Source organism: Temnothorax americanus, unplaced genomic scaffold (assembly GCF_048541705.1).
Source record: "Temnothorax americanus isolate GAGA-0224 unplaced genomic scaffold, ASM4854170v1 Scaffold7, whole genome shotgun sequence".
In the NCBI taxonomy this organism is placed as follows: Eukaryota; Metazoa; Arthropoda; class Insecta; order Hymenoptera; family Formicidae; genus Temnothorax; species Temnothorax americanus.
The window spans coordinates 3,594,290-3,609,732 of NW_027509792.1; the positions used below are offsets into that span (position 1 = coordinate 3,594,290).

At 42.9% G+C, this 15,443-nt stretch overlaps 1 protein-coding gene across 9 annotated transcripts in view; it reads right to left on the reverse strand.

Annotated features, from left to right (window-relative positions):
• The window catches only part of LOC143906217 (uncharacterized), a 385,481-nt gene that overhangs the window by 102,077 nt on the left and 267,961 nt on the right, over positions 1-15,443 (reverse strand). For 8 of the 9 annotated variants that reach the window (XM_077422124.1, XM_077422125.1, XM_077422128.1 and 5 more), the window contains one exon: positions 4,771-4,880. In XM_077422124.1, coding sequence (XP_077278250.1) covers positions 4,771-4,880 — 110 coding nt within the window. The remainder of the gene's footprint in view (positions 1-4,770; positions 4,881-15,443) is intronic. The other variant, XM_077422126.1, reaches the window with a different exon arrangement.

A 15,443-nucleotide genomic window follows, 5' to 3' on the forward strand; every position in this document is an offset into this window, starting at 1 on the left:
TATTTCGATAAGTAGAAAATAAATTTACAAATACTTCACCTCTTTTATCAGATAATACTATATGTTTCTTTCGTATTCAAAGCAGATAAATTTCGTCGTACGGCAAATTCGTGACGCGCGTAGTTCGTCGCCAGAAAACGAAGCCTTAGTCCCTTTGTCGCGACTAAAGAGATACGGAATGTAGCGAAATGGTAAAGAGCAGGATCGACAACAAGAGCAACGGACTGGGGTAGAAACTACGACGTAATGGGGTGAAGCTGCACGTAGATCTACCAACAACTTGGGTTGAAGTCGGCTTAATTAACAGCTCGTGTCACCACGAATGTTGGAAGCACATATAGGTATCCAGAATAACGGTCACGTATATGTCAGCATAGTACATGCGCATGTGTTTGCACGAATTTGGGGATTACATTGGCCCGTTTTCTCGAAGTCTCTTCCAGCCAAAAATACAATGTTCGCGATAACCAGATTGCATGCAAAGTCACTTCGCAGCGATATCGTAAAAAGACAGCGAGATGAAAAGATAAAAAGCAAGAGAAAGTAACTAAACGACGGCGTTAAATCAAAAAGTAGAGTAGCGGTTTAATCAACGCGAGGGTAACGAAGAAGTCATTTAATCTTGTCCGGAATTAATCATAATTTCGTTGTATAGTATCCCACGCGCGCGTGCGCGCTTTTAGATTATCGTGTATCACTCATGTCATATATGCTTTTCAGAGAAAAAAAGTCCATTCGCTTATTAAAATTATCGCGGAAGTTTCCTGACTTTTTACGATGTGTGAACTGTCTGGTCTAAATTAATTAATGATTTAATGTACAGTTGACGAAGCGAAAAATCGATCGATCGGAGAGTTCATCAGCGATTCCATCATCCACGTGAAACCCATTGCTTTTACACGAGTGCGGATTAAATAATTGCAACAACAATAGCTCCCTCGATGGTGATAGCTAAAGCACAAATTAAATTCTCATATGAAACTTAACAAGACTTCGGGTTTATTAAATCGATGTAAACGCGTTCACATTTGCCGCAAATTATTTTTAGCATAAAGCGCTGCACAAGCAAAACGATTAATAATCGCATGCATTATTCTTTTCCATCCCGTTAGATTTTCAAACTTTCAATATCATCATACCCGCAATCTGCTGTGTCGTTATACATGGTATAAAATACCCGACGCGTTGAGTTTGAATTATTAATTAGCACGCACCGGTGCTGCGTCCAGCGTAGAGATGATGGCATCTATGAGAGAGGCCGGGTCACGCCACGCCACGCCACGCCACGCCAACGAAACTCTAAATGGAAATCGTTGATGCATTGCGAGCGATCATAAGGGTGCATTAAAAAACTTTATCTCGCGTCGCGCGGCATTAATCGACCGTCTCGCGCATAATGCCGTACGCGATAATTGGCGCATAAATTATGGCGGTACAGAGCCCGCCGTGACGAGGAAAATTCCACGGGCGTCCTGTAATGAATAACGATCAATTTCCGGCGAGACAGCCGAGCGTCACGTCGGACGCTGCTGCAAAGACCGCTAGCCTTCTCTCTCCTCTTTCCCTCTCTCTCTCTTTCCCTCGCCATTTCCCTTCTTTGCTCCCTCTCTCTTTCTCTCTCTCTCTCTCGTTCGAGTACCACCCCCTTTGGATCGCGGCGATATCCGAGAGCCATAATCGAGCTGAGGCGGACGGGCTTAATTCGTCGCTAACTCGATACATCGACAAGGCTTGTCAACAAGTCAGGCGGACCGTCATTTAATTACGTAACAAGGCACACCAGGACGAGGGGCCATCCAGGCATACGCGCGGGAGAAAGAGAAGAGATGAAACGACGAGAGTACGGGTCAAAGGGGGCGAAAGAGGAAGTGGCAGAGATGAAGGAGAACGAGTAGCGAGGATGAAAGAGCAAGAAGCTCGTGCGACAAGGAGGGATGCTATATGTGAAAAGGGTGGAAACGAGAGAGTATGACGTATGATCCTCTAACAGAGGAGAACGGGGACGAAGTGAGATAGAAGCGAAGGATCAGTCGCAAAGACAATGGATCTGCGGAAGAAAGGGCTTCCTTCCCTTAAACAGTACTGCGCGCATTTCCATCGCGAGTCTAAAGATGGCTGCATAATTCTCGTCTTACTGAGATTAAATATACCAAGTAAATAAGATTTCTCCGAATCAGGCCAACATATCTGACTGTTAAACTCGCAACAGGAATACAAATCTACGAGCTCAAGGAGCAAAGTGGTTTTCCTCACAGTCAAAAGCTCGGAGCCGTATATAGACCGCGCGATGTACGACGAGGAGGGGAAAGCGGATCAATCAGCGAAGGTGGCGGGTTCTGAAAGGGTTAGCTCCTAAATACCACCACGAGGCACGCCTAAATCGGTCGAGTGTACAGACGACGAACGGGGGAAACGCGCGCGGGGAAGTATCGCGTTCGTGTGTTACCTCACGGGGTGCCGCCGTGTTTGCTCTGCCTGTGCTCGAGGCTCGCGCCGGCGTCGCCTGAATATTCAACAGCCTTTCCACACACGGCACTCGACACACGGCACACGGCACACGGTCACGACGCCGTGCTTGCACGCGCGCGAGCGTGTACCGCGTGTATAAACAGTGCCGACAACCGCCTGGCACTTTAGCGCCGAGACCGTTGCGTCTTAATGTGGGTCACAAGGGGGTTGGGCCTCGGAAGAAGGAAATTGAGCCGCGCTGAAATCAAGGCTAGCGCGCGCTGCCATTTTGCGCTGTCGTCACGTAGAAATAAATTGCAGTCACGTCAATTCGAAATCGGGCCGATTAAAGTTCATTTCTATTTTACATTTATATATATCGAGGCAATACGCGCAGAAAACCATCATGTAGAAATACCATGGATGATATAAATCAATGCAATGATAAAGGAGATATGCAGAAAAACCGAGTGTCTATAATTTCTTCTATTTCGCTGGTATCAAATTAATTCCGTGTCCGAATAATATATAAAAAAAAAAAAATGTTAAATCGCGATTCGCGAATAAAATAGAACGCTACAACGCTGTAATAATGAATTCTCAGGATGTGCTTCGCGCTTAGTGTCGGAGCCTGCATCTAATTTGCTGCGCTTCAAGTCGGAAAGGAAAATAACTACGTCATAAAAAAGTTGTCTGAAGGCACGGACGTAACGCGTCCGTACGGGTCCGTGATAAAGCGGGCTCGAAGGGCCGCCGTCGTAAAAATGCCGCGTGCGTGCGAAAACTCGTACGGATTGCACGTCACGGATGCGAGAGCGCATCCCCGCGCGCGTCGTGGCTTTCCGCAACGAGCGCGCCGGCGCGGAGCGGAAAGTGGGTCAGCATCGTTAGCGTTCGATGGCGCCATTTCGACTCGTTCCAGCCGCGGGCGAAAGGGACGGAAAGGGGGCAGACACACGGGGGTAGAGAACGGGGCGGGTTAGCACGAATTTTGCGGCCTCGCGCTACGGTTTTCGAGCACACCCCCGTGGTCATCGATCGTGGTCGTCTAACTCGATCGGTCGCTAACGAACCGTCGCCTCGTTCTTCCCCGTGAAAATGCTCTTTGTCGCTGCGTGCTTTCGAAAGGAAACTAACTGTTAAAATGGAGCACAGCGGGGAAAAACGTCAGAGAGAGCCGTTAAACAAAACGCAGCTTCGCGATCTGTATCTGGTACATCGCGAAATTGTATAACAGATACGGAAAAATAGACTGTAAAAAATTTTAGTTATATACTTTCGCGATGCACGAGTAATTAAAGAACAGCGCAATTATCAATTTGAACCGCGCGGACCGGCTTCCGATTCGCACACGTAGTTGAACACTATATTTCAGCAAACTTTAAATCAATTGACAGAGACAATTATCTAATGTCAGTTTACGTAGAAGCGCGGTACGTTCTCGTTATTTCCGCGGGTGATTTCAGATTTAATTAAAACATACCGGTAAAAAAAACTGCGCTCGTCAAGAACGTAGCTACATTATGCATACACGTAATTTAAACAAGCTATGCGTATATATGTACACAAGGGAATATTTAAAAATAATGTTCCCAGCATGACAGTATAATTAAGACTATCTGAGTAATTTTATTAAGGTAAAATGAGGGTGCGCGCCACGCATGATAATTATTGATAATAGAACGCAATTTTTTTCAGCTCATTTAGCATTAAAAATTGCGAGTAGCTTTAAAACTCTGTGATTGTTAAGCAAATAATTATTAAACAAATTTCATTATGCAAAAATATCTTGTCGAAGGCCGCGCGATCGCTATGAAGCGCGCTTGACGTTGTCACGGCAGCTGGATATTCTGATTGATAGTAATTGCATAAATAATCTTGATGCACATACGAGCAATCGTACTACCGCTGCGGAAGAGCCAATTTGAATAAAATTCGAATGACAATCTATCCCGCTCATCTGTTACAAATCACATAACAAGTGCCAATATCGTTCCATCAATATTATTAATGTTCCTGTATAACTATATTTAAATCATAGCAAAAATAACATTAACTTCAACCATTGAAAGAATACAATTTAGAAGAGAACAAATAAAATTATGGAGAATTATAATTTTTTAATTGTCTATAATTTTAATAAATTAACTGCTACAGAAAAAGCTGTTAGATTATACGTAAGAAAACACTTTTTCGTCGAATTAATTTATCAGCTCAATTTCATTACACTTTCGGCTAAGACCCCCACGTCTCAATCGCAAGAATTTTATTTTTCTCTAAAGTGCAATGATTCATCTCGTCGCTTCTTCATCGCTTCCTCACCTGACACTGCTGTGGTCCCTGCCTGTTCGGCGAGGAGGCCTTCGGTCTCGATTTCTTCACTCCCAGCTTCCCAGGATCACCGCCACCGGCCCTCGATTCCTCGCTGCTACCTGAAATCAGAGATATAGAACCCGTTAAATTGCCGTAACGCCTCGACGTTCGACGAATCGAGAGACAAATCGATGTTGCTCGACTAGCTCGCGAATTGCCGAGGAGCAAGAGTCGTTTCCTCCGGACGCTAGATTGCTTCTAAGCGGTGTCTCTCTCCTCTATCGTCGAGGACTGACAACTTTTTGCGGCGACGACGCCCAAGGTTCGCTCATCCCGCAACGTTTCTTCCGCGCCCCCGACATCACCTCCTGTTTCCCTCCACGTCGTCATGAGAGACGCGAGGTAGCGTCTACAAGACTTCGACGTATGAAAGATTGATTGCCTACCGTGTTCTTTTTGCGCGCGACCTGGGATATACTTAATGGTCGATTGATCTGGTCGTCAACATCGATCGAGCACCAACTGTGTCGTGGAAGAAAGGATCTCGAAGTGGCTTCTCGTTAAAGATCACGTGGGCTTCCTTAACGAAAAGCCCCCTCCTCCTGTTTTATTGGGGACCATGGTTTTTGGAATGGTATCAGACAGCATAAACTCTTACAATTAGAAAACTTCAGTATCGAAATCAATAATGTTAATATATCATATCATTTATGCTATAATAAATTTATTTCTTTCCGCTGAGAAAACTTAATGGAAGAATATTGACAAGAAGAATTTAACTTATAAAGATTCGTAATGCTTATAAATTTTATATGATGCAAAAATATCTAAAATTTGTAATCACAAATAAATAAGCGAATAAATATATGTATAATAAATATATTAAACTTAAAATCAGAATATATTCTCTGATCCGCTTATTGAAATATTTTTTGATACGCTTACTGAATGTATCAAATAAGAATGTCTATATGTAGTGTTTCAATATCAAATAACACGAATATTGATAAAAAAATTTTCCCTTTAATAACATTACAAAACCATAAATGTATCCATTAATACATCGTATAACAAAGTTTTGCAACAAAAAAATTTTATAAATAAAAAATATAGGTTATCTCTCAATTAGTCAACCATTCGTTATTATTAATTACATCAGTTTCATTATTCATCAATGCATGATCGAAAAATGTTTCCGATCGATTCCGACTCCCGGTTACAGAGAACAGTATCCGTCTGCAATTTACCTCTGCAACGGCAGGGATGCTTGTACGTACGTCTCTACGGGTCGTCGTTACCGACGTGCAACATCTGCGATCATCGTTCTCCTCGCCGTGCTTGCTTCCTTGCGAGGCAGCTAATTAATTATTGTTTCAGAGCTGCCACTGCCGCAGCGGCGCTGCTGGAAACTCCCGGTGCACTATTTGCACAGCGCCGACTGAAGAAAAGATGGGCTCGCTTAGTACAAAATTATGACTCATATAGTTGCGCGAAGGATGAAGGTCGACGAGCGATTTTATTTTTCCCCGGCGCAATTTTCGTACGTCGTGGGAAATCAACTGGGAGTGCATCTAAACGGTATCTTTCTCACGTATAAGTGATTAATAATCACTGATTATATTGCGCTATATTTCACGTCGAAATAATTGTGCAAAGGAGTACACACGGTAATCGGTTAAAGCACATGCATAAATCAAATTACATATCATATAATTTTCTTATTTTCTATCTTCTGCCGAGCAAGAAGTTTGATTCGACCCTTTACACAAAAAATCACAATAAACGCATCCTTTATTTTTTTAAAAAAAAAGCTTCTGCTCTTTTTGTGGAAAGTAAATAGATAAACAAACAGAAAAATAACGTAAAAATAACGAAGTTACTTTAAACCGTATTTATACTTGGCGCAATATCATACCGATTATTGAACTCTCGCGGACAAACAGGATTTATCCATCCTGCTGATAAAACGAGAACTCTCCCTTTGAAAACCGGACAGTTTGTATACACGAAAACCCTTTACGTGGATGTTTCTCGCTCGTGAGTTTTGCAGCATCGCGTCGTACTTCGAAAATCAGCTGGCGAGTAAACAAGTCTCTTTTCATCAGCTTCGACGGACGGCGCGGCCGTATTTACCGGAAACTCGTATAGTCAGCAACTACGAGCGTAAACATCGATGGCGCACGCTTGTACGACGGAACTTTAATAATTTTGTCTTCGATCCCAGCGAGAAGGTGCAACGATGACGTCGCGCTGCGCCGCAACATCTCGCTCGACCATATTCGCTCTTAATAGATTTCTCTCTCTCTCTCTCTCTCTCTCTCTCTCTCTCTCTCTCTCTCTCTCTCTCTCTCTCTCTCTCTCTCTTTCACTTTTCTTCTCTCGCTTGGCGCGGCAATTTAATAAATCAACGAGCCTGTCTTCGATGGGCCGGCAACACGCACACATACATATACTCAGTCGAGTTTGATAAACGGCGGCTTCTCTCACGGCCGAATAATTTGCCGATCTCGATTCGCGAGGCTCATCCGAATTCGGCCGCGATGCGGAATTTCAGGTTTCGCGACCGCGATTACGTTCGATAAATTCTTCATCGATTTCGCGGAGATCGCGAGCGAGCGCGCGGACGAGTGGGTCCGCCGAATAAAGCGAGTAAAAGTTTGTTATGAGCAAAATCGCCCGTGCTCGTAGATAGCATCGCTCTAAATCATTGTAGCCGGGCCAGTCCGCGCTTTCTCTTTTATGTGGATTTTCTGCAACGTGGACTGCAACCACAATGCGATCAATCAAATCCGTCAGAATTCGTGACTCACGCTCAGCCGAGAATTGGCGTTCCATCAGAGCAGCGCGTTCACAATGGTATCAAAAGATTAGATTGAAATGGTAATATGACGCACGTTACGGCTGCGAAAAAGAGTCTCGTGTAGTAAAAAAAAAACCTTTTGCAAAATAAATAGTTTCATTATAAAACGGCGCGCGTTCTATGGCAATTTTTCCCCCCTGGCGCTAATCGTCGTTGCCGACTACGAATTTCCAACTGTTATTCAATTACGATGCTATATATACAACAGTTAGCCCGACGTATGCACGCTCATTGTGAACGCAAGGTGTGAGCCGCAACCTGGGATCCCGCAGCATAGGGATGCGTTTGTAATTCCATTTACCACATAAGTGGATGGCGCAACGTGCAGATGGCATGCTTAATAAAGTGTACTTAACCGAGTCGAGGCTGAACCGCGCCTCGACCCGGCCTCGATTGCACTCGCGTTTCGTGTTTCCCTCCCCACTATATGGTATTCGAACCTCTGATGGTCTCAGAAAGTGGAGTGCATCTCTCGCCACGACAACTGTTCATAATTGCATTGCCAATTGTAACAGACATGTACCACGCGCGCGTCTGATGTTTCTTGTAAACCGTAATTACGTTATTATTAAGGATATTTAACATCGATATATTATATAATTTTGTGGTCATTGATTAAAAATTTCAAATATTCTTAATGACTCTAAAAATCAATATCTACTTGTTATACTTGACATTTCAGGGTCTTTAAAAGCATATAATTTATCTCGGAGATAGGATAATAATATTTTCTGTAAAGATTAATTTTGAAACGGCATGAAAATTCAGTAGATGTAAATCAATCGGCATTGAAATTTCTGAAAGACGGAAGTTAAGTTAGAGGGAATCAGATCGTTTTCGCATGCGGATTGCGTAGGAAAACTAATAATCGCGCCTCAACTTTCTGAGATTCTTGATTCGCCAATAACAACACATCTGCATGAATAACGGAGGACGCTTCGCAACTGGACGACTCGTCCATAATTATACTCGAGCAATCGTCAATAATACCGCGCGCCACTGGAAAACAAACGTGGCCATGACTGCAAATAATTTCCCGCGGCTGTGATCATACTACAAATACTAACAAACTCGCATATGCGTTCGACATTCTTGGCGGTCTGTCGATGATCGTAAGATCGTCGTGCATTTGAACCCCTGCCAAATTGACGGCGACAAACACGGTCTGTCGTTCATAAACTCGTGTAAACATAATTTGGCAAAAGAATAGTATTTAATTCTAAATTTTAAGAGGCCGTACTGTTGGATTATTTTTTTTCTTCCAGAGAGTTTCTGCACTAAACACTTCACGTCATTATTCTTTATTAACTGTCATTAAATACCCAAATAAGAAAAATCGATCTATGATCGTGTGAAGACTATAGGTTTATATACATCAACTCAAAAATTATTTATGAATTCACAAACTTCTTGGGAAGATAAGAAATATTAAATGTTTAAAGCGATATGTATTAAATATATGAGTTAAAGAAAAAAAAATAGACCGTAGCTGTAAATATCAGAATTTTAGAATATCAGTATTTATATCAACGCGTTTAACATCTCCGTTATTTTCGTGCTGAAGGCAAAACATCATACGATATAAATATATCAATTAGAACTGAATGTGAGACTTCAAAGCCGCGGAAATCTCGTGGATGTGCTATTACTTCAAGAAACGGCGTATCTGCAAATGCGATTACGACCGAGAGCTCCCCACACGCCTAAATGATTCTCCCTTCTCGAAATCCCGCGGCTTAGAAAGTGTGGAACGGGTTTACTCGGCGAACGTGCATAATTGCACGTTCGGCGTTGATCACATCGGGGACACGTTCCGTATACAAACGCGCGGTGTCTAATAAGACAAAGCAGATCGTATGCATAAATCCCTGCGTAATTTTCCGCGACGTGATGAAAAATTTACACTCATGGCAGGCGCGCTCTCGATGCGAAGACCGCGCGTTATTTCATGACGCAAATTAGTGGATATTCAAACGATTGCACAGTTACAGATAGTATTATTATTGTACGCCCATTTCATCTATATATATTGTAACGGATATATTATAATGGATTCACCATTGTTAGAATTATGTAGGCTCGCCTGTGAATCTGTTTAGTTCCATCTTCTCCCACTGATAATACATATACAATAATCCCGAGATGTACGTTCATTATCAGGGTATATAACACAAACGCTTTTAATTAAAGCTTTAGGCAGTGCTACTGTCCGCTATAATTGTATATACAAATTATATCCTTGACAATTTTCTTCGCAAATTTTACATCTTCTCCATGCGCAACACTATTATTGCACGCTACTCGTGTACGGCGATTGGGCCTAGATAACAGGAAGCTATACACAGTATAACGCACGATCCATATTCTACGACATGCGTGGCTTCCCCGGTGGTCGGGTGGATCTATCGGGATTTACGTTCGTCCAACAATGGAGCCGCCGCCGGAAAGAGGACTCGCGTCGTCGCGGCGCGGCGTTTCAAGGGGCAGAAACGAATACGAGAGTCGCGCGCGATAAGGTCGTGTCGGTTGTGTTAACGGAGATGACGAGCGACGTTGTAGAGAATAGGTAATCTCGACTGTCATAATTACCAGGCGCTGATAATGCCTTGATTGGTAACAGGCATTAGAGGATAGGATCTAATTATGCCACGCTCTATCGTTAAATCTGATCGCTTGACGGACACAACGGTTTTCTCCGTTGTGTCTGCGATACCGCGAACTTTACAGTTAAAATCAATACGTGCGCGTGCACCAGTACATCTACTAAAGGGTTGAAGAAACCAGCGAATATTATCAATAGTAAAATACTAATTCATCAATATGATTACACGTTAAGGATTGTAATTCGCGAATAGCATTTAGAGGAAGTCTATTTTCGATCTCTACGGAGCGATATCATTTTTGGTGCTCCTGTTGAATATGCCACCTGTTCCCCGCGAATTATTTCGTCGCGCTTACAAAATTTGAGGCAAAACGCAAATTACTGGGGTTAAACGGCTCGGTCGTTAACATGCGATGTAAATCTTATTATTTGCGACAGTTACAGAAGGATTATACATATTGACGCACGAATGAACAAATGGCACGCATTCGAAACTGCATCGGGGCTGCCAATAACCCTCGCCGGCTGACGTTCCACGGTTAATTACCGTCGAGCCACGCGAACGCGAACTTCAAAGCCCCCTCCGCGTCACGGTTGATTCGGCGACCGAGAGTTTCCGGTCGCCGGCGAGCCGCGCGCAATGGGATTCGACTAATGAGTAATTGTATTTCGTTGCGCATGACCATTTTCCGCGCTTTTACCGTATTAACGAGTTTTTACGAGATTACTGCATGGACACGGACGTAGAGGAGTTTTGCCGGCCCAGTGCGTCATCGCAGCAGGGCGCCTTGATAACTGCTGCGCGTATCAGGGGCTTTGTGTCCCCGCGTCCAACGGGAATTAAATTCCGCATTAGGGGACTTTCGCGATAACACCGTACCGTGCGCCGTGGTTACCAAGTTGTAAGCCGCCGCGAAAATTTCCGTACCGTGTATACCAGCGTCCGAAATTGTGTCTCGCAAAAACTCTCCAAGTTATATTTCAGATTATATTGTAACTTCGAAATCTCCGATTCCTAGAGCGAGCTCCCCAGAGTTAAAAGCGTTACAACGTGAAATCACCGTTACAGAATTATAGCTCGAAACAAACATTGTAAAACAGATCCTAGAAACTCAACGCTGTATCTGCGTTTATTTCCATAATAATACAAGCTATATTTGATCAGAAACGAGACGCAAAATATCAGTTTGTAAATATTATTGGTGCATCAGCACGTGAGTACGCTACACGATGTCTATCTCCTTTCGCGAATTGCGCGACCGTAACGCTTTTATCGTTGTCCCGTAAGTACGCTCCCGCGCGCCTCAAAAAAAAAAATGCGTCGGCAAGAAAAAATGCGCGAACGCGCACACCGCGATTCAGGAGAGCTCGACATGGTCACGAGGAAGGAAAAGAGAGAGAGAGAGAGAAAAAAGAGAGAGAGAGAGAGAGAGAGAGAGAGAGAGAGAGAAAAAAGAGAGAGAGAGAGAGAGAGAGAGAGAGAGAGAGAGACCGACGAGTCGAGTAGCCGCTGGCCGGAATAGAAATTAAAAAATTGCAAGTACCGCCCCGGTCGGGCCAGGGCGCGAGAAGTTACGGACGATTTTACGCGCGGGCGCGCATAAAATGTCGTATGCGCTTTTATGCAGGCTGACGCTGTAAAAGTCCGCAGTTAAGCTTAACGGTCGGGCAATGAAAACGATGCGTAAACCGGAAAGGGAGAAACGCGAACTCGCTCGCCCTCATCCTTCCTCCGGCGACCGGCGACCCATCGCGATGCATCGGTCCCGGTCCCTTGACCCACATAGTCACGCGGGCGTGCGTTCCGCATTCATTTTAGCAAAGTAGTTCATCGCGGAAATCATAAACTATACCGTCGCGTATAAAAGCGTAACCGTCCATCTCCACGTAATCCACCGCGGCCTGAGAGCTTTATAGCTTAAGATATGGCCGCGTGCGCGCTCCCACTCTCCGAGCATCCCTTAAGTTTTCTTCCCGTTTTAATCCCACCGTTGAGATTTAACCAGGTGTAAGGAGAACGCCCTTCGCGTTAGAAGATGCAGGATCTCGCACACGGGGATCTTCCCCGTCCGCACGTTTTTTAAAACACCGGTGTTATTATCATCTTAGGATTTGCATTAATCAAACGACTAATTTCTCATTTATTTTATCGAAAACGAAAACTTGTTCGTCAATTAATTTTATTTATCTGCGTTAATGATTTATATTCAACAGAAATATCATGTAACAATGTAAATTCAATTGTACCATAATGATAAATGCAATTGAAATCAATTCAGATGTGTAAAAAGCAATTTCTATTGCTTTTACGCCATATTTAGCATATCATTGTTGATGATATGTGACACTATAGATAATAGAAAGTAATAAAAACAGCAAAAGAGTCACACGAAAGATGCAGATATTAATATATCACGATGACAGTGCAAGCCGATGTGCGTACCTCTATGCCACTTTTTCCGCTATCATGTTGCGATGCATTTATGCAATCGCACGCAGGCAAGGACGTAAAAATATCCTGGTAACCGTAACGGTATGCGTCGGCACACGCGTGTCACGAGAGTGGAGTGTGAGCACGCGTTCGTTTAAAGTAGGCCATTAGAACGCATTGCCGATGCTCTCTGCTCGCGTGCCGCAATCACGTGTATTCAGAGAAGCGCATATTTATATATACATATGTATATACATAAATGGAGTACAGAGAGATGTCGATTTAAAAATTGCGAGACTCGCTCAACACAAAATTTATGCACAAAGGTGAAATAAATTCTTAGCTCTCGTAGAATGAGAGATTTAGAAAATTTCCATTAGGTACTCAAGAATTCTGGTCTTTCTATCGTTGCGCAGCACATTACGAAAATAATTATGAAATAACGCGGATTAAATATATATTTACGTGTTTGCGTTTGACTGAGACATGTTGTAAAATATGCATACATTTAATATCTAGTTTCAATTTGCGTGTTTCAATTTCGTGTGCAATGATGCAAAATTGACGGGCGAACATTGTTGATACAGTTTGACAGCGCGCGAGAGAAGCTACCTAATATACCAGAAACATTTCTATCAACCGCAACGACGTATTAAATTCATTGAAATCCTCGTTTAATATTCACAGGTCACATAGGCTCCGCCACTAATCCTCCGGCCAAAGTCGCAACTTACTTTTTATCACCATCATAATAAACTACGGGATTAAGGTTGTTTATAAATTTACGCGTGATGCACCAGCGCTCTATTATCGCGCCGATACTTTCGAAGACACTTGGTGTACACCAGTGAGAGATGATACCGTCATATAACGCGGATATTCAGGATAAGGCTATATACATAAACGCATGCGCTCGGTTGCGTGCGGTCGCATGTAGCCAGGAAGTGTATCGTGTCAGTATAAATTTTACGACCGAGGGGCCGAGCCTGAAAAATTGCTTGGACCACGGTGAGCTAAGACTGATTCTCAAAAGAGGACTGAGTTACGACACTTCAAATAAAGTATCGGCATTTATTTTCTGATAGTGAATACTTATCTTGATATTACTTAAATACCAATTAACATCTATCTTTTCTTACGATGTCTTCACTTCAATGAGAATTTCGACGCTTTCAATTATTTGATAAGAATTAATTCACTCATTTTGTTGCAATGCAAAGATATTCAAGGTATTTTGGAATTAATTCTGAGTTAATCTCTAATTTTAATTACGCAGTTGATATCTCTAATTAAAAATTAAAGATCGTTATTAAATTATTCAATTTTTGATATAATAGAATGTACATTTTAATATTTGATGTGTGTGTGTGTGTGTGTGTGTGTGTGTGTGTGTGTGTGGTGTGTGTGTGTGTGCATTTGATATAATTTGAATGTATATTTTAATACTTTTCTAGTAATACATTTCATCAATGATAATGATATGATGCTCGAAGCTGTTGGATTATTGCTACGTCGTTAAATCGTCGTTAGGAAGATAAACGTGCGAATGAAAAAGCAAACTGTACGTCCATCTCGCGTTCACTATCGGGACTCTCAACATCCGGGGTCGATCATCGTTGCAGCCTTGTGTTCGCAACGCTATATATTGTTTCGGCTTTTTCTAGGAGTCATCTCGTTAGTCATACAAAAATCGTTAGTAGCCCGTAATCAATTCATGTCGTGTGTTTGATATAGCGGACTTTTTCTGTGTAAATAAACTGGAAATGACTCGAGTCGAAAACAAAAATTCGTGTTCTGAATAAAGTAATGGAACTGGGGCAATCAACATTTAAAAAAAAAATCGCGGCGATGGTTTCTAATTATTCAATATAACAAAAAAATCTCTTTTAATATATTCAGAAGAGAAATCTGATACACTTTGAATAAATAAATTTCAAGTGCCACAAGCACGCAAGTCTATATTATAGCGTATATTCGTTAGAGCAGCTGTACATAAAACAGAGTTAAGAAAACATCGAAATTTGAGCTGACACGAGGGACAATATCGAGTTTCGGCCGAGGAAGATTTCCGTGAGGCCAAGAGTTTCGAATAGTATCGACGACAAGATGTCGCGGAACTCCCTGAGACTGACAATACGAGCGACGACAAATTGTCTAACCCGTTCAAGTTTGCGGACGAATCCGGAGATGCGAAAGAGACAGCGCGATAGAAACAGAGCTGCAGAGAAGGGAGAGAGAAAGAGAAATACCCTGATCGATCGTAACGGCTGCAAACCGTAAACAGGGGCGGGAATCGTTAAATATTGAAATCCGAGCGAAGCGTAACGCGATATTGGTCCAGCGCGCTAGTACGTCACTCATATCGATTAGTGGTTTTCCATTTTTAATGAAGAATTCGTTGCACGTCGTGTCGCATGGCTCGTCCGCTCGTTCGCTCTTTCTCTTTCTCTCTCTCTGCTCTCTCTCTCTCTCTCTCTCTCTCTCTCTCTCTCTCTCTGATCGTTTCCATTCCGTTAATTTTCGCGATTAGCGCGAGCAGAGCCGGAGCGAGACATCCCGAGCGTTATTTAACTCGCTCGCGCTTCTTTCGCGAGGAAACGTTTCTAGTACCATCGGTCGGAATTGTCCGGAAATGTGTGCTCGGCTGCCGCTTTTAATTACCGTGCGTATATCGAGTTTCGCGCGGCGCAGGTCGAATTTTGCGCGATTGCATCGGAGAAGCCTTTTAAACGCTTGTCAATTAGCACGGGATCACATTCGTCGGAATAATACAGCGAATTATAACTTTT